General features: G+C 35.2%; 4 protein-coding genes across 5 annotated transcripts; 2 read left to right on the forward strand and 2 right to left on the reverse strand.

Annotated features, from left to right (window-relative positions):
- Nucleotides 1–533: 533 nt before the first annotated feature.
- LOC123867297 lies at nucleotides 534–1,632 on the reverse strand. Its single transcript, XM_045909287.1, has one exon. It carries the CDS (start codon nucleotides 1,409–1,411, stop codon nucleotides 587–589), a length of 825 nt encoding a protein of 274 aa, XP_045765243.1. The 5' UTR covers nucleotides 1,412–1,632; the 3' UTR covers nucleotides 534–586.
- Nucleotides 1,633–3,337: 1,705 nt separating this feature from the next.
- LOC123867873 (dnaJ homolog subfamily C member 9) lies at nucleotides 3,338–7,412 on the forward strand. Of its 2 annotated transcripts, XM_045910185.1 has the most exons (6): nucleotides 3,344–3,456; nucleotides 3,514–3,664; nucleotides 4,341–4,613; nucleotides 5,351–5,478; nucleotides 6,140–6,281; nucleotides 6,963–7,412. In XM_045910185.1, exons 2-6 carry the CDS (start codon nucleotides 3,574–3,576, stop codon nucleotides 7,133–7,135), a joined length of 807 nt encoding a protein of 268 aa, XP_045766141.1. In that variant the 5' UTR covers nucleotides 3,344–3,456; nucleotides 3,514–3,573; the 3' UTR covers nucleotides 7,136–7,412. The 2 variants fall into 2 exon arrangements, with proteins under 2 accessions (XP_045766140.1, XP_045766141.1); XM_045910184.1 differs by having other exon boundaries at nucleotides 3,338–3,664.
- Nucleotides 7,139–24,339, reverse strand: LOC123867874 (26S proteasome non-ATPase regulatory subunit 5-like). The gene is given in 10 exon segments (XM_045910186.1): nucleotides 7,139–7,883; nucleotides 8,646–8,969; nucleotides 9,622–9,810; nucleotides 10,223–10,475; nucleotides 10,978–11,199; nucleotides 11,720–11,862; nucleotides 13,625–13,773; nucleotides 18,191–18,360; nucleotides 23,020–23,135; nucleotides 23,600–24,339. Coding segments are annotated over 10 exon segments (2,226 nt in total). The 5' UTR covers nucleotides 24,066–24,339; the 3' UTR covers nucleotides 7,139–7,689.
- Nucleotides 18,515–20,622, forward strand: LOC123867872 (ATP-dependent (S)-NAD(P)H-hydrate dehydratase). The gene is made up of 2 exons (XM_045910183.1): nucleotides 18,515–18,955; nucleotides 19,649–20,622. The coding sequence occupies exons 1-2, from the start codon at nucleotides 18,740–18,742 to the stop codon at nucleotides 20,390–20,392; spliced, it is 960 nt and encodes a 319-aa protein (XP_045766139.1). The 5' UTR covers nucleotides 18,515–18,739; the 3' UTR covers nucleotides 20,393–20,622.
- Nucleotides 24,340–24,815: the final 476 nt, after the last annotated feature.

The raw sequence follows: 24,815 nt of genomic DNA on the forward strand, positions 1-24,815 counted from the left end.
GCCTTCCGACCGGGTGTCGGGTGCCGATAAATGCCGAGTGAAAACGACGCCTGTTCGGGCGGCAAGAATAAAAAGTCGGCAGCATTCGAAGCGCGTGCCTCGATGTGTGTGGTCCACTGGAGGAGGTCCGCTCGCCTCTTTGATATATTGAGAGCTGATTTTTATACTTGTTTTTTTAACAAGTTGCAAACACGCCTCATATGTTTAATATATTTGCTGAAACGCGATTAATTAGTGTTTAACGAAATTAAGAACATATTATTTGCATATAGCGGGTAGTTTAACTTTATAGAATGTCTAGTTAGCTCTAGCAACTCGGATTGTACTGTTCCTAATCTTTCAGGGAATTTTCATAGTCGAACTAGTAAGTTCGTAAACATAGACCGTTCGTAAAAGTCGCTAGGTATTGTTTTTACTTGGGTACTTACTACTGTAATAATAATAAAATAAGAGTTCTTTTCAATATTTTTCAACAATATCTCATTCTATTATTTACAAACATAATAAAAAAGTTTCAAGAATAAATATTATTTTAAATAATTTTTCCAAATAAAGTTAGAACGAAATACATATTATTAAAATAAACTTATTCGTGTTTCTCAATTAGATTGGAAGTAGTAATTTTGTTATTAAAGTTATCTTTACTAGACGTGTTTGTGATGTCACTTCCGGAATTTGCACTGAGTTCGGGATACCGAGGGATGAGCTCGAAATTGATCAAATCTACATTATCGTTACTGTTGACTTTCCATTTTTGTATTATCATTTTTAAAGGTTCTAGGCACTGTAAACTTTGTTTAATTCGTAAAAGCTCTATATTACATTGATTTTCAACCTCCATAAGTTTCAATTTAAAAGCATTAGCTAACATTTGCTTTCTGATTGCATTCTTTTTCTCAACTTGAGCCATATTAAGGGTGTTTTGATATCGTTGCAATTGTTTTTCATATTCCATTAAACTCTCATCACAATTTAGTTTTCTGTCTACTGAAGCAGAATATAGATTAACATTGTATGAATCGGGAAAATCAGTTTCTGTTTTGAAACTATAAGCATTATTTGAAGTGAGTCCGTGTAGAGGTTCTTTAGGTTGTAACTGAACCTCTTTTGCATCTTTTTCTAATTTAATTTTCTCTTCATTAAGCTCCAACTTTAGTGATGCGATTATGCTTTTACATTGTGCTACTCTTTCTTTTAATTTTATCTCGTTTTCATCAATCATTCTGGTTGATATAGCATCTTGATTGCCGATTTCCTTATTTTCTTCCATTTCTTCAGTGGCTTCGTCGGTTTCATTGGCTTCATTAGCTTGGGCCGTGCCTTGATAAATGTCATGGAAAGTATCTTCTTTCATATCCGTGGATTGTGTAATTGTTTTGCTATCACCAGACGCAAATTCTTTACAATCCATTTGGCAAAATATTTGAAATACCTTGTGTTTAATTTATGAACGTAATTTATAATTTATTAAAACCAGCTAAACGCTCCAAAACCTCTAAAATCACGATTGTTATTTTGTTATGTCATGAATTTGTCTAATTTGCCACTTTTTGAACAATGAACTTTTTCTTCATCTGTAAATAGACCTACGAGTTCTACTCAAAGATATGCTGTCAATGTAGTCCAGTCATTTGGTAGTTTTAGACAAGTTTTAGATGGAAAGTTTTCCGGGAGTTTTGAAAATTGGTGGTTTTATAGACTCAATAATTTTAGCATACGAGCGCCACAAATCCCACTCGTTTTGGCCAAATAACTCATTTCCACGGCACCATTTGGTCTCCAGGAGACTGTAGTCACTTTCAATTTTACAAAGGTAACAAAGGCGTATAAAATCTTACGTCAAAGTATAATGATTAGTTAGTTCAAATCAAACCTTGTTCCATATATACCTAATTAATAAATACTAGGTAATACCTATTAAGAATGATTACGTCTCGCTAAATCCATGCCTTGTTTAAACTGAAAGTTCCCCGAAGGTAGCTCGTATGTACCTTAAAATTTGCCGCCATTTCTCAAAGCTTCCCAGTGCTGCCAACATAACCCCTTCGGGGCACTGACCTCGTCTAACTAATCCAAGTACGCTGGACTCGGCTGGTGATTTTAAGATTTTTAAAGTCTTCGGCTGTGTTGGTGTTAGCTGGCGGGCGTGCTCTGCTTTTTTGGAGTGTCCTTTTTGTTAAACTGACTGGAAAGCGCTCTAGTCCAGTACTTTTTACATACGGAAATGTCGGACTCGTGTATTATATATTATCTATGGTCGACTTCATCTGTGGTGGCGTTTGCTGGCGCGCAAAAAGGGAAACTATATGTATAACGATGTATAAGTATGGACTTGGACTTCGTCTGTGTTGATGTTGGCTGGCGGGCGTGCTCTGCCTTTTTGGAGTGTTTTTTTTTTTGTTAAAACTGACTGGAAAGCGCTCTAAGGGGGTGCCGTGCGTATGTCGGCGAGCGCCGGCACAGACATAAACTAACTTGTTACAAATAACTACAAACTTGACATTGGCTAATCTTTAGACTTCGTCTGTGATGGCGTTTGCTGGCGCGCGTGCTGTGCTTGTTAGGAGTGTTTTTTTTTGTTAAGAGTGACTGGTTTTTGTGTTAGTTGGTGTTTTTTGGTGGTGGAACTGACTGGGAAGCGCTCTAAAGGGGCGCCGCGCGTATGTCGGCGGGCGCCGGCGCAGACGGAGTCCATACTTGTATAAATTCAATAATTTGAAAATATCACAAACTTGACATTGGCTAATCAGAGTAAAGCCAGATTTAAAGAAAAAAAAAATCTTTGTAAAGCCAGACGAGAGAGAGAAAAATAAAAGTATGGACTTCGCTGTGCCGGCGCCCGGCGTCATATACGTGGCGCCCCTCTAGAGCGCTTCCCAGTCAGTTCCACCACTAATAAACACCAGCAGAACACAAAAACCGGCCACTTCTAACAAAAAAACACTCCAAAAAGACACAACACGCTCGCCAGCAAACGCCACCACAGACGAAGTCCTTTCTCTAACTTGTAAATAACTACAAACTTGACATTGGCTAATCAGTGTAAAGCCAGGCGGGACTTCGTCTGTGCCGGTGTTAGCTGGCGGGCGTGCTCTGCCTTTTTGGAGTGTTTTTTTTTTGTTAAAACTGACTGGAAAGCGCTCTAAGGGGGTGCCGTGCGTATGCCGGCGAGCGCTGGTACGGACGGGGTCCATACTCGTATAGTTTAACTAACTTGTTACAAATAACTACAAACTTGACGTTGGCTAATCTTTGTAAAGCCAGAAGAAAGAGAAAAAAAAAAGCCAGACGAGAGAGAAAAAAAGTCTATGGTCGGAACTCGGACCAACTCGGACTGTAGGTATATTTTCATAGACTCTTCCAGTTCAGCTTCACACTCAGTTAAAATTTTAGCATTTTTTGTCATTGATGTTAACTTTATCGTGAACTTTATTTATCTAAAAAACTGTTGAATTTGAGCGTAAAGCTAGTGATTATATAGCGTAAAGCTAGTGATTATATTCTCTATGCGTAAAGCGTAGTGTTGATTTCTTGTTTGGCGTCCGCGTAAAGACGAAGCAACAAAAACCAGTCATGGGTCTTTTGGAACTGTGCGAAAAATATTATAACACCACCAACTTGTATGAAGTGCTACAAATTACCGAAAAGGCCACCGAAAAAGAAGGTACATACCTATCTACGAATTGATTAAGTACTTACAATAAGTTAAAAAACAATTGGTTTAAAGAATTGTGGTTTGTAAAAACCATCTGGTAAATATCTTTTTAAAAGCTTTTCAGTTGAAATATTCGTAACTCTAACGTGCCATAACTCGTATCAAATGCTTGATCTCTTGGTAAAGATTCAGGCAGTTATCATCACAGCTGAAGTGTCATTTAGTTTGTTTTAGAGGAACTGCATAGCTACACATAATGAATCTTTGTCAGTCATATTATATTGGAGAACTAATCAAATTCAAACAAATGTCTTTTATAACTTGGCTGGTATCTGCACTTAGACATCTGTTATAAATTATGTGAAGAATCTTTTGCACTGATCACTATAACAGCCATCAACTGGTAGACGTCCACTGCTGTACTTAAGCTCTTCTAGGGACTGAAGACACACCACTGTCTTGCACCATCTGAATTCAACAACTCACTGTTACTCATTTGATTTCTTGTCTACTTAGTACGGGGCCTTCCAATGCTGCGCTTTCAGATGTGAGGTTGCCATTCTAGAACCTTGGGACCAGTCAAATATCATTGTGCCATATTCTTTAGGAACCTTTTGAAAAAATCCCCTTTTCAATTTGATTGGACTCCAATCAAAATTTTATTAAACTAGAAATGTTTTTACAGTTAAGAAAGCTTATCACAAATTGTCGCTAAAAGTACACCCTGACAGGGTCAATGAAAATGAAAAGTTGGAAGCAACTGAAAAATTCAAAGTTCTTGGTGGAGTCCATGCTATCTTGAGTGACAAGGACAAAAGATACTTGTATGACACAGAAAAGACTGTGGATGAAGATGATGATGATGTTTTAAAAGAGAAAGATTGGATGTTCTATTGGAGATTGATTTTTAAAAAGGTTACTGAAGAAAGCATTAAAGCATATGAAAAGGAATATATTGGTAAATATGATATGATTAATTTTCTTTAATAAAGACATAAAAATGATTTTATTGACACATCCATATAAATTGACATGTCTGTTTTTAAGCAGATGAGTCATTGAAAGGTGACCATCAGAAAGACACTTTCACATTTAAGTATAATATTAGTGTGTAGTTTATTTTTTATTTTTATTCAGTACAGTACAGTATATATATAACGACACTGAAGGGACTGCGCATTGTATGACGTTATTGAGAGATGAGATGTTGGAGAGAAGAAAATCTGTATTAGAAAAAGAAAAAAAATTTCAGATTTGTGCTAGTAATTACTTGAAAATAAATCTTATTTGAATGCTATTGCGTATAGTCTGTTATACAGATAATCCATAACTCCTACTACATGTGCAAGGCGATCCCAATTTGTAAACAAAAGAATGGATTTCGTAGTTCGGTATGTATGATGCAGCCAGTCCAGTTTATTATGCACTAGGATAATAAGGCGATAAAAGAACATACACAGATGTTTAATTGTTGTCGTTATTGGGAGTGGGTGTAATGCTAAATAGAGTGTATTGTTGTATGGAAGACAAGCTAAACCAACCAAAGCCATGTTATTTCGTTGCTTTAGGGAGTTTGGCGTTAAATCGAGTGACATTACTAACAATTTATATTGATAATAATAGTAACAATAGTAATACTTTTAATTTTGAACTGTAATAATGTTTATTTTAATCCTTAACCTTTATCTGTTACAGGGTCTGATGAAGAAAAAAAAGATCTGAAGAACGCTTACATTGCTGGCAAAGGAGATATGGACTACATTGTGGATCAGGTGCAGTTTGCCAGATCTGAACATGAACCTAGGATTCGTGGCATCCTTACTGTGAGTAATAGGCAGAAATTTCATGATTTTTTCTTTTTGATTTGATATCAAGACCATTAGTTTACAGTAAAATTACTATCTGAACTCTCTCCAGTTGGTTCCTCATGACTTAGGATTGTAATCACCTCCCTGGCAAGTCAACATTTTATGGTATTCTGTTCATAAATCCTTCCATCTGGTGTTGCTTTAAATCATTTGTATAGCATCATAAAGTTGGGTGCACTAGTTTCATTCTGTTGGTCTGACCACCAAATAGATCTTACATGTGGTCTCTTGCAAGAGACTGAGCATGTTGACGCCACTTTCCAAACAACAGGCAGAAATCAGGGCTCTGCCTGAAAATCAGCGCTGCGGTAGTCAAATACTGCAGCATTTTGCTGAGGCAGAGCCCTTTTAGCTCACAGACACAATATTGGTCTTAGTATTTTCTAGTTTTAAGTTTAGTTGATAATCTGTATGAATTGTATTTTTTTTTTGTGATTTTGTTGAGCTGAATAAACTTTTACTTAATTATTTATTTAAATTATTCTTTGTGCATTCTTATTATTGCACAAAAAAAATGGTTAAACTTGCTGATAGCGCCTATGGGCGTGACCGCCAGTGTTATTTAAAGGCGAAATCACGAAAATTGTAGCTAATATTTCAAACTTCATTGTTTCAGGAAATGATAGATCAAGGTGAAATTCCAGCTTTTAAAATATTTACACATGAGCCTGCTAAGAAACGGCAACGTCGACATGCTAAGGAAAACTTTGAGGCCATGGAAGCAGAAGATCTCAAGGAATCACTAGGCTTGAATTCTGGTTGGTATACTATTTCTATTTAATATTATACTCTATTTGTACATATTTCCCATCAGTATTCTAGATCAGGTCTCATTTAAAAAAATTTTTTTTTAATAATTGTTATTTTAAAAAATGGATGAAAATTAACCATTTCCCTCCCACCCTTCAAAACTACTGAGCCTAAAATTCTGAAAAATACATACTGAAATTTATTTACTTATAGATAACCAGCAGAAAAACCTAAAAGAAGTCTATGATTTTAAAATAATATGGTAATTCTCTCAATATTAATGTGTACAAACATACATATTCATCTACTTAACCCTCTTCACGAGTTCAAACTGCACTTCAGGTTTTTAGGGTTGCATACCCAAAGGGTTTGAACAGGACCCTATTACTAAGACGCCGCTGTCTATCCATTCATGTCTCAGTGAGCTGTATCTCATGAAACGTAATAGGTAGAGTTGAAATTTTCAGAAAGTGTTATTATTTCCACCATAACAATAAATAATAAAAAAATTAAAATGCCACCACAAAAAATTTTTTTTTTTTTTTTGCATCATCAAACCTGCTCTACAGTGATGCCTATTATCATCACATCAAAGCATTTAGCTTATTTTCTACATATATAATGTATTTTCAATAAAATTAGATTATTATTAATATTACAATGGACTAAAAAAGGGATATCATTTCCAGGTGCAAATAGTTTAGAACTAATGATTAAGCAAAAGCAAGAAAGTAGAGGTAAACAAATGGATTCATTTCTTGATAATTTGGCAACTAAGTATGGTGGAAAATCTGAAGGTACAAAACGTAAAGCGGCTGCTAAGTCTGAAGCAACAGGGAAAAATAAGAGAAAAAAGAAGTAATCATCGAAAATATGTTACAAAACTTTATTGACGTCATAAATTGCTTGGTTCAGAGATTCACGCGACGACGTCACGCGGTACTCGAGAGCCGGTCCTTACACGAAGAAATAAAGATATTAGTATACAAGGTGTGAGATAAGGTCCATGACATCCCAAGCAAGCTGAGGTTAGGACTGCTAAGTAGATTTACCAAAAAAAAATTTTTTTTGTTCATTTCCAATATGACCATCTGCGATCGGCCATAATCAGATTTGGAGAGTTGTGAAAAGTTTGAAACTATTGTAAAACTACCCTGCAAACAGCTGATCGTGGAACTGATCGCGGAGAATTCGAAGGACCGTTTGAACGTTTGTCAAGTAGCAAAGATAACGAAAGAATCCATGGCACTATTTATTTTATTTCTATTGATTTACCTATCTCATTTGACATGGTTCATTTATCAAACACAAATCAGAATCTTTATAGGCATGAATATGTGGAGGTGCGAGTCGCGTGATCCTCTGAACCTATAAACTTTTTATGATTACAAACAATTTTTTAGAAATAAGTATTTTTCATTCTTCCTCCATCGCTACATGCATGTTCGTCTCAGAGTAGAAGGGCCCTTGTTTAACATAGGTTTGAAGCCTCATAATAATATTATCATCAAAAGCTGTTGATTGTGATAAACGTTTTATTATGTCATATTTAGCTTCTTTTGACTGCTTTCTAAAATCTGCAGAACGATCCAAAAGGTACTCTAAAAATCCTGGAATATAAAATTCAATTTAACATTTCTTGATGCAAGTAATTATGTTAGATCTTGTTAATAATAATTATTATAGTAATAATGATTTTAGATTTTAAGTCCTTTATTTTACGGTTAAAAGTTTTGTGTTATTTTCTAAGTAAACCTAAAAGCAAAACGAATGTTAGTTTCATTTTGTATATGAATCGATTCCTTTACAGCTACAAGGTAATAATTGCAATCATCTCTGATTGGCTCTCGTGCTGCACTTGAATGCAATTGCAGCAATGCCATCAATTCAGCCAATTGAATGGTTGAGTTTATGCTATTGTATTGCTGCAACTGCAAGGCATTCCGAACCAGTGGTTGATGCTCTTGACAATTCAAAAGTACTTGTAAAAGTCTAATTGAATATTTTGAATTCTTGCATTTCAATTTTAAACAAACAGTAAGGGCCGGCGCACATATGGCGGAGCGCAGCGCAGAGCATGCCCGCGAAGTATTCTAATCGCGTGACACATTACGCGAATTTCTACCAGAGCATGCGCGAGCACGCGCGGGACTGCGCGCGGATTCGCGAGTATCCCCACGGATGCACAATAGATTTTAGATATTATTTCAATGAGGACAATGTCATAATATTTTGACTGAAAAATGCTCTGCGCTGCGCTCCGCCATATGTGCGCCGGCCCTAAGTGGCGGCCAACCGGAGATGACTGCAATCGCCACAATGTAGCTGTCTTGTTACCGCAACCGACCTTCAAAATAAGTTCATCAACTTACCTGCCACTCTCGCCAACATTTCTTCACCCCAATGGTGTTGGCAAACTGCATCCAGCAATGTGTAACCAGCTAATTGTATGTCGGGAAATGGATTTTTACAAATGTCAAACAGCATTTCCATTGGACCAGGCTCTTTGCTTAAGCTTCTGAACCATTCGCGAGTCATCAAGGTTATTCTTTGGTCAACTGGATCTGTCTTTGACTTTGGATCCTTATCTATGCTGATCAGATTGGACATGCAATGTAATGCGCGAACTTTAATTTCTGTCCGACTGTTTCTGATTATAGCACTGAGCTTTTCGACATTTTGTGTATATTTACTCCCTAAAAATTACAGTTAATATAGAAATATAACTCATTTCATTATTTACTTCTCCTTAAAAACTAAAACAGTTGCGGTTTCTCTACAAGTGTTAGGATGACTTGTTTACATAGACCAACCCTGGTAACGAATCATTTTTAACCGACTTCAAAAAAGGAGGAGGTTCTCACTTCATCTGGATCTTTTTTTTTAATGCATGTTCCCCAATTACTCAAAGTTGCCTGGACCGATTTGGATTTTTTTTTTGTTTGGAAGGGTATGTATACTTTCCAGGTGGTCCCATATAAGTTTCGTGAAGATCTGATGACTATCTTTGGAGATAGAGGACAGAACTCCTCAACGGATAAGAGTAAATTGCTCGCGATCGGTGTAATGGCTTAGTTTTTACTAATCTCATAATAAGCTCATGCAATTGTATTTTAAGAAGTGAAGACAATTTTGTAGGTACGCTTGTATGTGTGACACAGACTACCTAATTATATACTTACTGTCGCGGGGTTCACCTTTTGACACCTATAAGCGGGCTTTAAAAAAAGTTACAAGGTTGAGACTGACGAATTCATTATTATTGTACAGCAAAATAATTTGTAGGTATGTGAGGCCGTCTTGGTGTAAAATAGGTCAGAAGTAACACTTTATACAACTTTTACTTACCTATGGCTACCAAGCATAGTTTTCCTTCCCATGTTGTTCCTATAAACCCGAGTGTGTCTAGAGCAACTGGTAAAATAGTCATATCATCAGATTCCAAGCCATCAAACAGTAAATCCAACAATGCAGGATATTTTTGGAACACCTCATTTGGATAATTGTGAGCAATGCAACCAAAAAACTTCAGATAACCTGTAAAACTAAGCAATTAAAGTAACACATTATGATCAACCCATTGCCGGTTCAATACTGCGCACGGGTTTCCTAAGAATGAAAAGGCCCATGTCTACCACACTGACCATGTGTGGATTGGCAGACTTCAAACACTGCTCCGTGGAGAAATTTTTGTAGAACTTTCAGGCAAGCCGGTTTCCTCGCGATATTTTCATTCACTGTTAAAGCGTATTTAATTGCTTGAAACTCACATAACTCCGAAAGTTATAAGTGCATGCTTAGGATCAAACCGTGCCGAGGACTCCCTGTTGGGAGGACTGGAAGGCAGACTCTTAACCACTAAGCTATTACTGCTTTTTAGTGTAAGTAATAGGTAATAGTCTTGAAAGTTCAAACATAATTCATATGCATGTAAAGAAAAAATAATTACCTGGCGTTAAAAGGCCTCCAAAAGGATTATTCTTTAGATCTTTAACTAATTCTGAAATCTTCTGCAAAGTTCCTTGTTTGACAAGAAAGTTGATACCATGAGGTTGTGTTGCTAATTGTGATATTAAATCTAGAATATTCAACTGATAAAGAATATCATCAGTCTGTAATTCATTCACCATAAAGTCTAAGTATCCTTCTTTTACACACAATTCAAATAGTTCATATGACTTCAAGGAAATATTGATAACCACCTGTAAATAATTTTTATTCCAATATTAAATCTATTTAGGGTTGTTTTTGAAATCGTCAAGTAGTTTTTAACTGGTGAATAAAGACATTTTGAGAGATTTCCAATACAAACATTCAAAATGTCTTTATTCCTCATTTAAACATTAAGAAGTAGGTAACTCGAGCTTTCTCTCCAGAGCTTTCCATATAAACATAGTTTGATTCTCACTAGAATATTAATCAATCAACATTGTATATTTTGTTTTGTCATGTAAATATAAAAAAAAAATTGGTGCTGATTCTGATGGCAACTAAATTTTAGTGTACTCACAACTTTATGTTACCAATGTGAAAAGAAAACGACAGAGAAACTTAATTTATTGTAAATATCACTAGGTGCCAGTCTTGAGCATAGTGTTTTTGTAGAGTAGCACTATAATTTAGTTTTTAATATAAAATTCATTTTACGTCCTTTTTTAAGGGTACTAAAAAGAAAAAGATACATATCAGAATCGACGCCATTACCTCATAAGCGTTGCACTTGCTACTACTATTTCCTTCCAAGGCAATTTTCATTTCTTCCAGCACTTTGGGATAGGCCTCGGCTGGTAAATTGGAGGTAATCAGTACAGCTTTATTAGCTACTCCTACATCTTTGTCAGTAACCATTTGGCCAACAGCTACATATAAATCTATGTACTGTGGGATGGGCAATAGAGCTGGGTCTGATGTTACAACTTTACAAACCTGAAATAATAATTCCACTAAGGGTCTGTGTCAAAATACTCAAAATCACACCAATACATGACTAAATATTTAATCATAGATATAGTAATAGATATAGCTTAAACTGCCAGGTCTTGGAACTTGACACTCCCCAGGTTTTTAGGATTCTGTACCTCAAAAGGAAATGATACCCCTCTAGGATCAATTTGTTGTCTATCTGTCGTGTCTGTCAAGAAAACCTATAGGGTACTTCCCATTGACCTAGAATCTTGAAATTTGGCATGTAGGTAGGTCTTATAGCACAAGTGACGGAATAAATCCGAAAACTGCGAGTATGTGCTTATATCACTAAAAAACTGCTGGATGCATTTGGATGAAATTTTGAATGGAGATAGCTTATACCCTGACTTAACACATAGGCTATTTTTTTATCCCAGAAAATCACAGAGTTCTCGCAGGATTAAGAAAACTTATATCCACATGGATGAAATCGCAGGTATCATATTATAGTCTAGTAATTCATAAAATAACAAAAACATACCTCATCAATAGCCAATCTACGAACGCAATCTTCTTCGTGGCGAAGTAAATACATGATATGGCTTGTATAGATTTTAACAACATCTCCAATTTCAAATTTTTCAAAACATAACTTCAATACTTCACATGTTAGCTTGATTTGTTCTCTGAAATATTTAATTTGGTTTGTGGATTAATAGATTAATATTAAAATGGGCTGATCCAGAAGACTCCTCATTAACCCTTCATTCAGCTTCACCTACTCGACTTTTGTTTCACTACAGATGGTGGCAGCTGCCTTTACTCTGCTAGACTCATTTCATTCAGAGCCCTCTTCACCAGCATGTGGCTTCACTCTACAAAAACACTAAGGGTGCAGACAAAATTGTGGAGTCAGGTTGATCAATTACATTCTGGGCCCAATCTACTATTTACCAAATGAGAGTCAAATGCAACCAGCTATACCTACCTAATTTTACCCATGAATAAATAGGATACAGAAGCATTTCAGTTTTTAGAGAAAGAGAGAAAAGAGATATTGCAAGGCTGAATGACTACACGGACAAGAAGAGGGTGTCTCTCGTATAGAGAGATATACCTCATTAATAATAATTATAGTCATACTTATCAGATCCATTAAGACAGTGTAGAATTTTGGCGATTCCAATATTTCTGATAGTCGGTGCTGCTTCAGGTGCCGGTTTGTATGCAAACAAATTTTTAATATCATTTAGGGCTTCCGACCTGTATTCTTCTGTTTTTAGTTTTTCAATAAAAAGTCTATACTGTTCAATATCTTGTTGAGACATTGTAGATGCTGGATAATGAATTTTCTGTATTTGTCTTCTAAATCGAATCGATTCAATGAATTTTTGTTGATGATGATGATTTTGATTTTATTTCACGGCGCGTCATTATGTCAATGTCAAGAGTGGCCTGTCATATCAGTTGTCACTGTCATAAGCTATTATAATATGGTTGTGCACCATAGAGTATTTCACACATTGTTTCTGGCTCCCGAATGTGGTCCCATGCCATGAACCTATATTTTTCTCGTAATACCTACCTGAAGTAAAACCTATGGAGTAAGAGCCAGCGAGGGCCAGACCTTCGATATTTTATTAAAGCTGAAGTTTCTCTGCGTATTATCCCCAACACAGGGAAGAAGCGACTATGAAGTTTGGATCATAGTGGCTTTGGGAGCAGGTAAAAAATCTTACGACTCACTTCGACTGCCGAGCGAGAGCGAGAGATCTTATTGGAAGAAAACTCTCCATTAGTTCTACTTCATGGTCTTCTCTTGATGATCTTCATGGTTCCTTCCGTTAACTGTACGTAGGTGGTAAGTAAACCCTGACTAGAAAAAAAAAATACCTCGCAATAGAGCAAAAAAGCCCGTGAAACCAATTTTTTATACAAGACCTTATACTTAGTGACCAGCAGAGTAAATATAGTGACCATAAACTAGTGGCGGCCCCAGAGCAAGTTTTTTAAATTTCTGGCTAAGGGGACACTGAATGATTGATCTAGATCGTTCCGCGAATATGGTGCCAATCTTCATATCAGCTATGTTCAATCCGTTTGGACATGATTTGCGCATGTCTAGTTTGGGCAAGGAACAAGTTCAGGCTATATGACGTCATGCCAAATTAAATATGGCGAATATGACAAACAAAATTACGACCCGGAAAAAGTAACTAACTATGAGATAAATTAATCGAGTTTGATGTTAGGATGTCAATTGAAAGATCCTGCTGTGTAGATTCCAAAAATATAATTTATAGTAACGAAAATGTGAACTGTTCGTCCTTTGATTGTGTTTTTAAGACAAGTACTTTCATCCAGTTTATAATTTTCAAAACAAAAGTAAATGTATAACGCTTAAAACTATTATTTTTATATTGCTAATTATTTTAAACAGCATAGCATTAAGAGTAAGATTTCTTAGCTCGCCAGTCTAAGAACTCATCAATGTCGGCTTCATTTTCTGAATCTTTGTCGTCATCTTCATTATTCATTTCTATATCTTGTATTTTCTTCTTTGTTTCTTCTTTTTTCAATTCCAAGTCGAGAACTCTAGAAATAATAATAATACTTATTTAAAAGTTAAAATAAAGCCTGGCGTCGACTACAGCCGCAATGCAACGAATCGAATCGAGCCGCACTTGTACCGTTTGCGATATCAAAGACAAAACGGATGACACAGAACGGTCAGAAGCCATAATGGTAATTACAACACAAAGAAGCATAATTTTCTAGTGTGCGTGAGCTGAGTGTGCCTATATGCTCGTCACACGACCACAGATATGAAAAATCTGATCTTATAGAAGATAAGCTTATATGTACACACTTTTCAGTGAAAGTAGTCTTAATCGTAGAGGACTAGACTAGACAGCCCAGTCTGGTCCAGCCCCTTAGTCAGACAATCTGTACGAAGGATCCAAGTATAGTAATAAAAAGTTGCTTCTCGTATTTCGTTACTCGGGGAAGTTAATGACACGGTGACAATTTTTCGGCAAAAATTGGCACAGTATCATACATTATCTATTCTCTTTCCCCTGTGGGGTGTCAAAGCGGTGCCGGAACTTTTGTCTCATTTTACTCCTCGGAATTCAAACACATACAATCCGAAAGAAAGCTTCGCTTCGAAAATCTAAAGCCTTAACGCTATGGACTTGAAAGTGCTTAACTTTATACTTATTGAATTAAATATGACATGAGTGACATGTCACACATGAGTGACAGCATGCAAATAACAAAAAAACAAATTTTAAGAAGTTTTGCATACCTATTGGACCTACAAGAAAATACGGGTTGTAAATTCATATTGTGCACTTTTCCTTACTCTTGCACTTTAACCCCAGCACAAAATAGGTATGTCTATAAACTCAACATGCTTATTAATAATTTAAGTTTTGGCCATAGGGATTATATTCACATAATAGACACGAATAATTTTATAAAAAAATTTTCACTGACAAAGGATACAATGTACTTGCCCCTTAGTTATAAGAAACAAATAGCTACCTTGGTAGCTTGTAATATACAAGACACAGCTATTTTTAGCTTGAGTTCTTTTGAAAACGGTACATGTTGTACTAATAATATAGACCTAATTAGTAATACTACTAATTCCAGTTTTTTTACGTTGGATACAAACTATTATAATAGTTTGGATACAAATAGTTGCATGGACACTACTGTAAACAGTAATAAGATTTTAAACTAAGTAGTGCGACAACAGATAAGCTATGTAAAATCAATCTTGTACACCAAAATATTCAGGGCTTATCTGGCAAGGAACATGAGATAGAACTATTTATTAAAAAATTTGATATTGACATCTTATGCCTCACTGAGCATTGGCTCAATAGTTATCAATTAATAGTAAATTTAAAACATTATCAATTGTCAAGTGCGTTCTCTAGAAAGAAAGCTATACGCGGAGGGTCTTTAATATTAACCCGCAACAATATCAATTATAAAGAACGGAAAGACATTGTTAATCTTTCATTGGAACGCACTATTGAGCTGTCCTGTGTTGAGCTGGAGCGCTATATTGTCGTCTGCGTGTACCGACCCCCCTCAGGTGACTTTGTTCTGTTTGAGGACGTTATGGAAGAGGCCTTGCGGCGGATATGTAGGTCATCAAAAAAGATATTAGTTTGTGGAGACTTCAATATTGATATTTTGCTTCACACTTCTTTTACTGACAGATTACTCAATTTATTTAAAAGCTTTAATTTACAGAAAATTTTCAATGAACCAACACGGATAACTGCAAATTCAGCCACTTGTATAGATAACATTTTCTGTGACTGTAAGATTGTCGCAAAATCGATCATGACGAATCTAAGATCCGATCACTGTGGACAAATGATATCTGTTCCCAGTGATAATCAAGACATAACAAAGTTAATAAAGTATAGGCCAGTAACCACTAAAAAGGTAAAGCAGTTCAAACTAAAGGTTTTAACTGCTTTACCTAAACTTGACTTTACTCAGGGTGGTCCGGATGAACACTATAATGCTTTTTTTGATCTCATAAACTCTCAATTTAATTCTACCTTTAAAATTGTAGAAAAAAAACTGTTTAAAAATCTTAAATTTAGTGACTGGGCTACTGTTGGCATCTATAAAAGTAGAAATAAGTTGTTCGACTTGTATGCAGAAAAACAATATAACTACACTCCCACATTTGTTGAATATGTAAAAAATTATTCAAAATTATTCAAAAAGGTTTGCATACAAGCAAAGTCACTCTGCATAAAGCAAAAAATTATTAATTCTGATAATAAAATTAAAGCAGCTTGGGATATCATCACGGATGAAACTGGGAAACAAAAAGTGCATAACAATAAATTGGAGCTAAAAATTAATAACCGTATTATTGACTCCAATATTGAAATTGCAAATACATTTGAGAATTTTTTCCAGAACATTCCAGTCATCACTACTAGTTCCCTTAGCTCTTCACCAACAGAAGCCTATGATCTTCTCAGGGCCAATGTCACTGAATGCGGTGTGTTGTTTAGGTTTGAATACGTTACTCCATATGACATTGTTAAAGTGTTCAAATCTTTACAAAGCAAAAAAACCGGAGATCTGTGGGGAATATCAGTAAAAATAATTAACAATATTATTGATATTATTGCGCCATATCTAGCCTTAATTTTTAATGAGTCTGTGGATACAGGCGCTTTTCCAGATCTCATGAAATGTAGTAAATTGATACCTCTTTTTAAATCGGGTAGCAAAAGTGACCCAAACAATTACAGGCCAATTTCAATTTTGCCAACACTGAGCAAGATATTTGAGAAAATCATGCTCAACCAACTGCTTCAGCATTTCAATTTAAATAAGCTACTCCATTCTGAACAGTATGGCTTCACTAAAGGTCGATCAACAACCGACGCGGCCGCAATGCTGTTAAAGCATATATTCAATGCGTGGGAGGGGTCACAGAATGCCATTGGTATTTTCTGTGATTTATCCAAGGCATTTGATTGCGTTGAGCACGAGACTCTTTTAGTTAAATTGAGCCACTATGGAATCAAAGACACTGCGCTTGGTCTCATTGCGTCCTATCTTAGTGATCGTATTCAAACAGTATGTGTGAATGATGTGAAGTCATCCGGATCAGCCTCACTAATGGGTGTTCCTCAAGGCTCTATTCTAGGTCCTTTCATGTTCTTAGTATACATAAACGATTTACCATATGTAGTCCAAAATATTTGCGATATCGTACTATTTGCTGACGATACGTCTTTGATTTTTAAAGTCGATAGAAATAAGGACAATTTTGACGATATAAATGGTGCCATATCTCAGGTAACTCACTGGTTTACTGTAAATAATCTACTTTTAAATGCAAAAAAAACTAAGTGTATTGAATTCGCACTGCCCAATACCAAGAACACAAGTAACATTAATTTAATGATAAATAATGATATTTTGAAAATAGAAGAGACTACTACATTTTTGGGGATAACCTTAGATGCGAAGCTGCAATGGGGCACCCATATATCAACTCTTGCTGGCAAACTAAGCTCTGCTGCTTACGCGGTTAGAAAGATTCGACAATTAACTGACGTGGAGACCGCAAAGATAGTATATTTTGCTTATTTTCATAGTATTATGTCTTATGGAATCTTAATATGGGGTAGAGCGGCAGATATTGGGAGAATTTTTGTATTACAAAAAAGGGCAATACGCGCAATTTATAACTTAAAACCACGCGATTCACTTCGAGAAAAATTTAAGGAAATAGGTATCCTTACCGTAGCCTCTCAATATATTTACAACAACATAATTTTTGTAAGACAAAATATTCTTAGTTACAAGAAGGTTGGCGATCTACACAACAGGCTGACCAGACACCGTAACAGGCTTGCGACTCCTACACTCCGTCTCAGGAAGGTCCAAAAGTCATTTGTGGGAATGGGTATAATCTTCTATAACAAAATTCCTCAGTCAATTTTGGACTTGCCTTTACACAGGTTCAAAAAATCTATTAAAAATATGCTCTTGAGAAAAGCATATTATACTATCGAAGATTATGTAAATGATAAAAAAGCGTGGATTTGAACTTCGATTCGCTCCAGCAATGCGCAGGACTTCAATTGCTTTTATACATGGCATAATATTGTATATCAAATCTTTGAAAAGAGCAACCGCCGAGTTTCTTGCTGGTTCTTCTCGGTAGGAAAGGCATTCCGAACCAGTGGTAGATGCTTTTGACGATTCGAAAGAACTTGTAAAAGTCTAATTGAATAAAAACATTTTGAATTTGAATTTGAATTTAAACTATTTGGAAAGTCCAGTAATCAAACAGTCTTATTTACCTATTTTACCAATGACCTACTTATTCAGTATCAATTTGATGCCTCAAGCAAATCACCTTCACACACGGGTGAACCGTCAACAAAGTGAAGCTCCTTTTTCACTATGAGTATTGAGTACAGAACCCTAAAAAAATTTAGCAGGAAAATACCTTGACCAGTTTCGTATCTGTTCATCTATTTCATCAATCTGTCTTTCTGCGGTAGCTTCTTCTTGTTCACCAGCAATAATTTCTGCAGAAGTGGTTGTTTCTTCTTTTATTTCTTTTTGAAATTTTTCCCATTCCTCTTCAACTGGATCTTTATATTCAATATTACGCGCCTGAAACAACAATCCATATATTTAAATGCAAAAGTGTCCGACTGTCTGATTAGAGTCAGACTAGACGAGATGTCTGACTAAAAGAAGGACAATGGTTGGTTTGTCTTTGTTTTGACATTGACAAGTGACACAACCTGTCATGGAATAGATAGACGGTTTGGGTCATTGATTAGCATTAGATTGGGAACTTTCTTTTAAATCTATTAAAATTAAATGAAAACACTAAACAGTGAAAATATCCTACACTTGCTCTTAATTAACTTAATACATGTATTGAACTAATGTTCAGCACTTTCTGCTTTATTTTATGCATAGTTAATTTGAGATCCATGACTTGCAAATACATAATGTGTTTTTGAGTTTTTACATTAAGATTGCTATGTTATTAAAGTATTTTGCTACAGCACAAATTATAAGAAGTTTCTCTTCGTTACGGCCAGAAATGGACGCAGCAAACATGATAAAATTGATAAAAACCTGCATACCACCTTTAGATGGATCACACCATAAAGGCCAAGCAGGAAGAATAGGAGTTGTAGGAGGCTCACTTGAATACACGGGAGCGCCTTACTTTGCAGGCATAAGTGCTTTAAAAGTTAGTTCATAAATGAGGTTTTTCATAAATGAGGTTTAATTCTTTTTATGTCCCAAAAATTGATATTATGAATAATTGTTGTATCCATGTTTTATTAATTTACGACTAGCTAATGCCCGGCATGTTGGGCATGTTGCGCATGTTGCTCGCGTGCTACCTATTGTATAGATGGTAGGTACTATGTCTAAAACATTTCCACAGAATGTCAACAATTGTATAAAGTATCAACTCAATCAAATGAACAATGTGTCCATCAGACTGACATGCACACAAACATTAATTTTTATACATAACTAGCTTTGCCCGCGACTTCGTTCGCGTGGAATAGTGACTTTTCGGGCGAGGCGTGTAGTACGTCTCTGTACGTTAAAAATGTTCGCCGTGATTCTTTAAATTGACATAACTTTTTTATTTATGAACCGATTGACATGAAATAAACACTAAATGTTAAGTGATGCTTACTACAATATATTAGTGAAAACCGTATCTAAATCGAATAAACCGTTTCTGATATTAGCGTGCACAAACACACAGACAAACAGACCAAAAAAAATTAATTACAATTTCGGGTTCAGCATCGATATAATAACAACCCCTGCTATTTTTTTTTATATATTTCCATTGTACAGACACCACTTTTCTACAATTTTATTATATGTATAGATTTATAAGATAACCTCATTTTTTCTGTAGGTTGGAGCCGATTTAGTACACATATTCTGCTCAACACCAGCAGCCAACGTGATTAAATCATATAGTCCAGAATTGATTGTCCATCCTTTACTTGACACAAAAAACTCTATAAATGAAATATCACCTTGGCTTGAAAGACTCCATGTTATAGTTATAGGGCCAGGCTTAGGAAGAGATGCTAAGATATTAAATGTTGCTTCAGAACTTATCAAAATAATTGAAACTAAAAAAATACCACTAATTATTGATGCTGATGGGTTATATTTAATAACAGAGAACCCTGAACTTTTAAAAAAATTTTCATCACCAGTCATATTGACACCAAACAAAATAGAATTTGAGAGGCTTAGTAATAAACTAAATGGAGAATCTGGGTTTTCTGCACTGGGTAAAAATATAACAATTTTACGAAAAGGAGCAACTGATGAATTGTTCAGTTACTGTTCGGAATTAAAATGGAAAAATTGTACTGGAGGATCTGGAAGGAGGTGTGGTGGTCAAGGTGACCTGCTATCTGGATCAATTGCAACATTCTTACATTGGAATCAAGCAAACTCAGATAAGCTTGACATTGGAATACATACTGATAAAAGTTTATTAGCATCATCTCTGTCATGTTTTGCAGCCTCTACACTAATAAGATCATGCAATTCAAAAGCTTTTCAGGAAAAAGGTAGAAGTATGTTAGCCACAGACATGATAGAACACATTCATGGAGCATTTAAGGATTTGTATGGAGAATAAGATAGAGCATCCTTTTTTTTTTAATCTAAGAAATCAAATGTGTTAAATATTTTATTAACTATACAAGGTGTATTATAGCTGTGGCAAATTGAATAGTTCAGGTGGCTTTGTTTCTATCTTTAATCTATTTATTATTTATAAGGGTATGCCCATAAAATTGCATCTTTTAAAAACAATAAGATTTAAGAATAATATCTGGTGAACTCAATAAAATGTTACAACATTAACTTTAGTTTCGTTTTCACTTAAAATTATTATCACTACCCATATTATAAGTGTGAGCAAGGGCGGATCCAGCTTTGGCGCCAGGAGGGGGTCACATAGTCGTGGTCAAGTCAAGAACTTATAATTTAATTTTGATAACAATAGATACAAGTAAAAAGTAGGTACATAAGTCACGCAGCACTCTTTCAGTGAGTAGGTACCTACCTAGGGGGGGTTAATCCGGAGAAAAAATCTTTTACCTTTTTACCTTTCAATTTGACCAAGATTGATTGAAGATTTGAACAAGATAGAATGCAACAAGAAACATGAGCGAGCGTAATTTTTCTGTTACAGATAAAAAAGCGAGAGATAAACGAGCTCAGCCATAAAATATGTTATGTTTTAAAGCACCTCACTCTACTTTTCTCATGAAAAATAAAGATTCTCTAGGGATATTCAAAAATGTAATCTCATACGCACGAAGTTCCGGGTAACTACTACAAAAACAACTAATAGAAGCGCGAGCGAAGCGAGCGCGAAATTTTTATTAATTGTATTTACGAAATAATATTAGCGAAAGTACTTTTCAGGGCTTATCTTTTTAGGTAAAATTTGGTACTATTCAGTGATACCTTGCATTGTATACCTAGGTATTTTAGCCCAAAAAAACTGAGTTTCCACGGGGTTTGAACGAAGTTCCGGTAATCAACTAACATAATATAAAAGCGCGAGCGAAGCGAGCGCGAATTTATTGATAGATTTACAAAAAACTTGTAAATTCGAGAATTAACTAGTATATTATGCATTTTGAAAAATAATTTCTTTTGGCTACGGCCATGTTAACAATAATAACATTTAAGTTAAAACACACGCACTGGAATAATGATAATCTGATTACTTACCATTTCTTGTAATTAATGAATTTGAAGCAACAATTTTTAAGAATACTTATTTTATTTATTACGGTATAGTTACATGGTACACTCATAAACACATTAGGTATAGGTAGAAAGTTTTAGTTTTCTAACTTAGAACTAACTATGTTATGATATTATGTTGAAGTTTAGTCGTTCCGATTGAGGTTAGGTCTAGCTAGACGTTACGTACTAAGTAGTCGACAAGCGCGCGCAAGTGTGGCGCGGTAAAATTCAAATTTTCGATGCGTTCGTTCCCAAACGTTTGCCATCATACAAAGTTATTATATTATATAAAAATTAATTAAATATTGAAGGTATGTAGTTACATAAAATCTGTATGGTGACAAAATATATAAATAAAATCATTATGTTCAATTAGTGGTCCACCTAAGTCCTGGAACCAGCTCAGGGGGGGGTCATGACCCCCATGACCGCCCCCCTGGATCCGCCGTTGAGTGTGAGTGCATCTGTTAGTTATGATGGTTTGCCCTTCAATCATGTTGTGACGGAGCAATGGATCGACGCGATTTTTGCATAGGTATAGTTAAAAACCTGGAAAGTGATAGGCTAATTTTTATCCACGAAAATCAAAGAGTTGCTACAGGATTTTTAAAAACCTCAATCCACGCGAACGAAGTTGTGGACATCTGCTAGTCTATACATATAATAAAATTGTAGAAAAGTGGTGTCTGTACAATGGAAATATATAAAAAAAAGTAGCAGGGGTTGTTATTATATCGATGCTGAACCCAAAATTGTAATAAATTTTTTTTTTGTCTGTTTGTCTGTTTGTCTGTGTGTTTGTGCACGCTAATCTCAGAAACGGCCTATTCGATTTAGATACGGTTTTCACTTATATATTGTAGTAAGCTTCACTTAGGATTTAGTGTTTATTTCATGTCAATCGGTTCATAAATAAAAAAGTTATGTCAATTTAAAGAATCACGGCGCCTCGCGCCTGAGCGTCCGTGGCTATATAAAGCGCGAAAAGTCACTATTCCACGCGAACGAAGTCGCGGGCACAGCTAGTTGCTAATAAATTTCACAAAAATAGGGATATAGACTGCAGTTGTCCTGCAATTTCATTTGTATGGAACTTATACATTTTTCTAATTTCCTGCTAAGATATTTTCCAGGATAAAAATAGCCTTAGTTTTAAATTACCTCAAGATATTTTCAGTATTTAAGCCATGAGAAGGTAGATAGTTCAGGATCTAGTTATTCATTTTTTTATTCCATGACAAGTTAGTTAACTTTTGATTTGATCTGGTTGTATATTAAGATATTAGTGTGATGATTAGACTAAGTTGAAAGTGGCAAACACAATATTATAACACATGCCAGAAGGAAATCCAAAAGTAGGGGTTATGTAGATAGGCAGATGTGAGGCAATGAGATTGAATGATTCAGAAAAATCTTTTTTAATATTTTATGTTCATTGTTTATAGGTTTATAATGTATTAGGGGCAAGTAGATGAAAAAATTATTTAAGCAAAAATTGTTTACCTTAGCATCCAAGATGGGATCATCAAAGAATCCTTCTGGAATTGGTTGAGTAAGTGATGGATCTTCTTTTGCATCCAGTAATTTGCTATCAACAGCTTTATCTTCTAATATTCCACCTAATTTTAAAAACATGTGTTACTACTACAACTATCTCTTAGAGAAATTAGCTGATCTCCCTAACTTAGGTTGAATTTCTAAAAATAATTTCATGGTAGGGGTTATGATAAAGACAACCACTGATAACGGAACTCTGTTATTTGTGGAGACAACCTACATGCAAATTCTCAAGTTTTTAGACCCAGACGTTAGAGCTGTACACCCATAATATTGTTGATAAACTTCTTTTGTAAATGTACTCATTAGTAAATTATGGCTAGATATAATATTCTGCTCCCTTAATATTTCAGTATGGCACAATTATTGAAATAGCACAATAGTGGAATTCTGCCAGATTTGTCGCTAGCCATACTTGAGTATGAAGTATTTTATATTTCACTGTATTTTAACCCTGCTTATACCTAACGTGGGGTGGCACATAGCATTAAATTTGTCTAAAAAGATTATTTTGAGAAAAAAATACCTTCTAGAGCTGCAGGACTAATATTTTTCCTAATGACTTCTTCGTCATGATGTGAAAAAATGATCGGTACATTATTATTATTAGGTTTCTGTGTAACTGTAGGTGATTTATCAGTTGAATTTTTCAATATTCCTTTAGGTCTCTTTACTTGTTGAGTATCTAATGCTGTAGTAGCTAATCTTTTCTTTACTTTATCATCTGTGAAATTTTTTGTTAATTCTTTCAATTGCTTCGCTTGCTCGACATTATTTCTGTGCTGTTTGCTGTTTATGTGCACTTGCCAAACACTTTCAGAGCGTACTATCGACGAACAGAGAACGCACATAAGTTGACCAATATTGTTATATTTTGCTAATGGGTTGTTAATAGTTTGTTTGGGTTTTTTGTCTTTATTTTTTCGCTCCAACATCAAGCGTCGCATTTCCTCCTGAGCCTTTTTCTTTTCAACTTGCATACGTAGCGTCATAATAATATTTCCTCGTGTTCTTCGTGTTCTTCAGACTTCAACTATTCGATTTTTCTGAGCTGACGTTATGTATAGGTATTTAACATGTATTTCAATACGCTAATATTAAACGTTGTCTGACCAGGAATAACAATAATTTAATTTTTATTATCATCATACCAATTTAACACAAAAATAAAAATACATACTAAAATTACTAGGTATTTTTGTACATATTTTGAACCCAGAGTCAGACCTTGCGTTGCGAATAGCGATTACAGAAAAAAACTTAATAAGATCACAGATAAATGAAATAAGATAATATATGAATGACACAGAGTACTTCTGTCTGTTACGTTTTCACGGGCCAACTGTTGAACAGATTTTATATGGGTGCAGCAAAGACCTTACACTTATTCTACTTGTAAGGTCTTTGGGGTGCAGACATAATGATAACTACATCTAGGGAAGGACAGCTACTTTTTATCCCGGATAGTCAAAAAGTTCCCATGGGATTAATCATCGCGTGGATTCATGTTTCTTTAGAAAGACGCGGACGAAGTGGTGGGCATCAATTTATACTAGTTAGTTACTAGTAAATAAAATTGGAGCGTCTGTCTGTAATTTCGAAATAACTACCCCCATAATATTTTAAATATTTGAACAATACCATAACTGAATCACTCGTTTTTAAAATTTTTGACTGTCTGTCTGTTTGAACGGGCTAATCTTCGGAATGGCTGGGCTTATTTTGATGGGACTTTCACTAAC

Source organism: Maniola jurtina, chromosome 8, assembly GCF_905333055.1.
Source record: "Maniola jurtina chromosome 8, ilManJurt1.1, whole genome shotgun sequence".
In the NCBI taxonomy this organism is placed as follows: Eukaryota; Metazoa; Arthropoda; class Insecta; order Lepidoptera; family Nymphalidae; genus Maniola; species Maniola jurtina.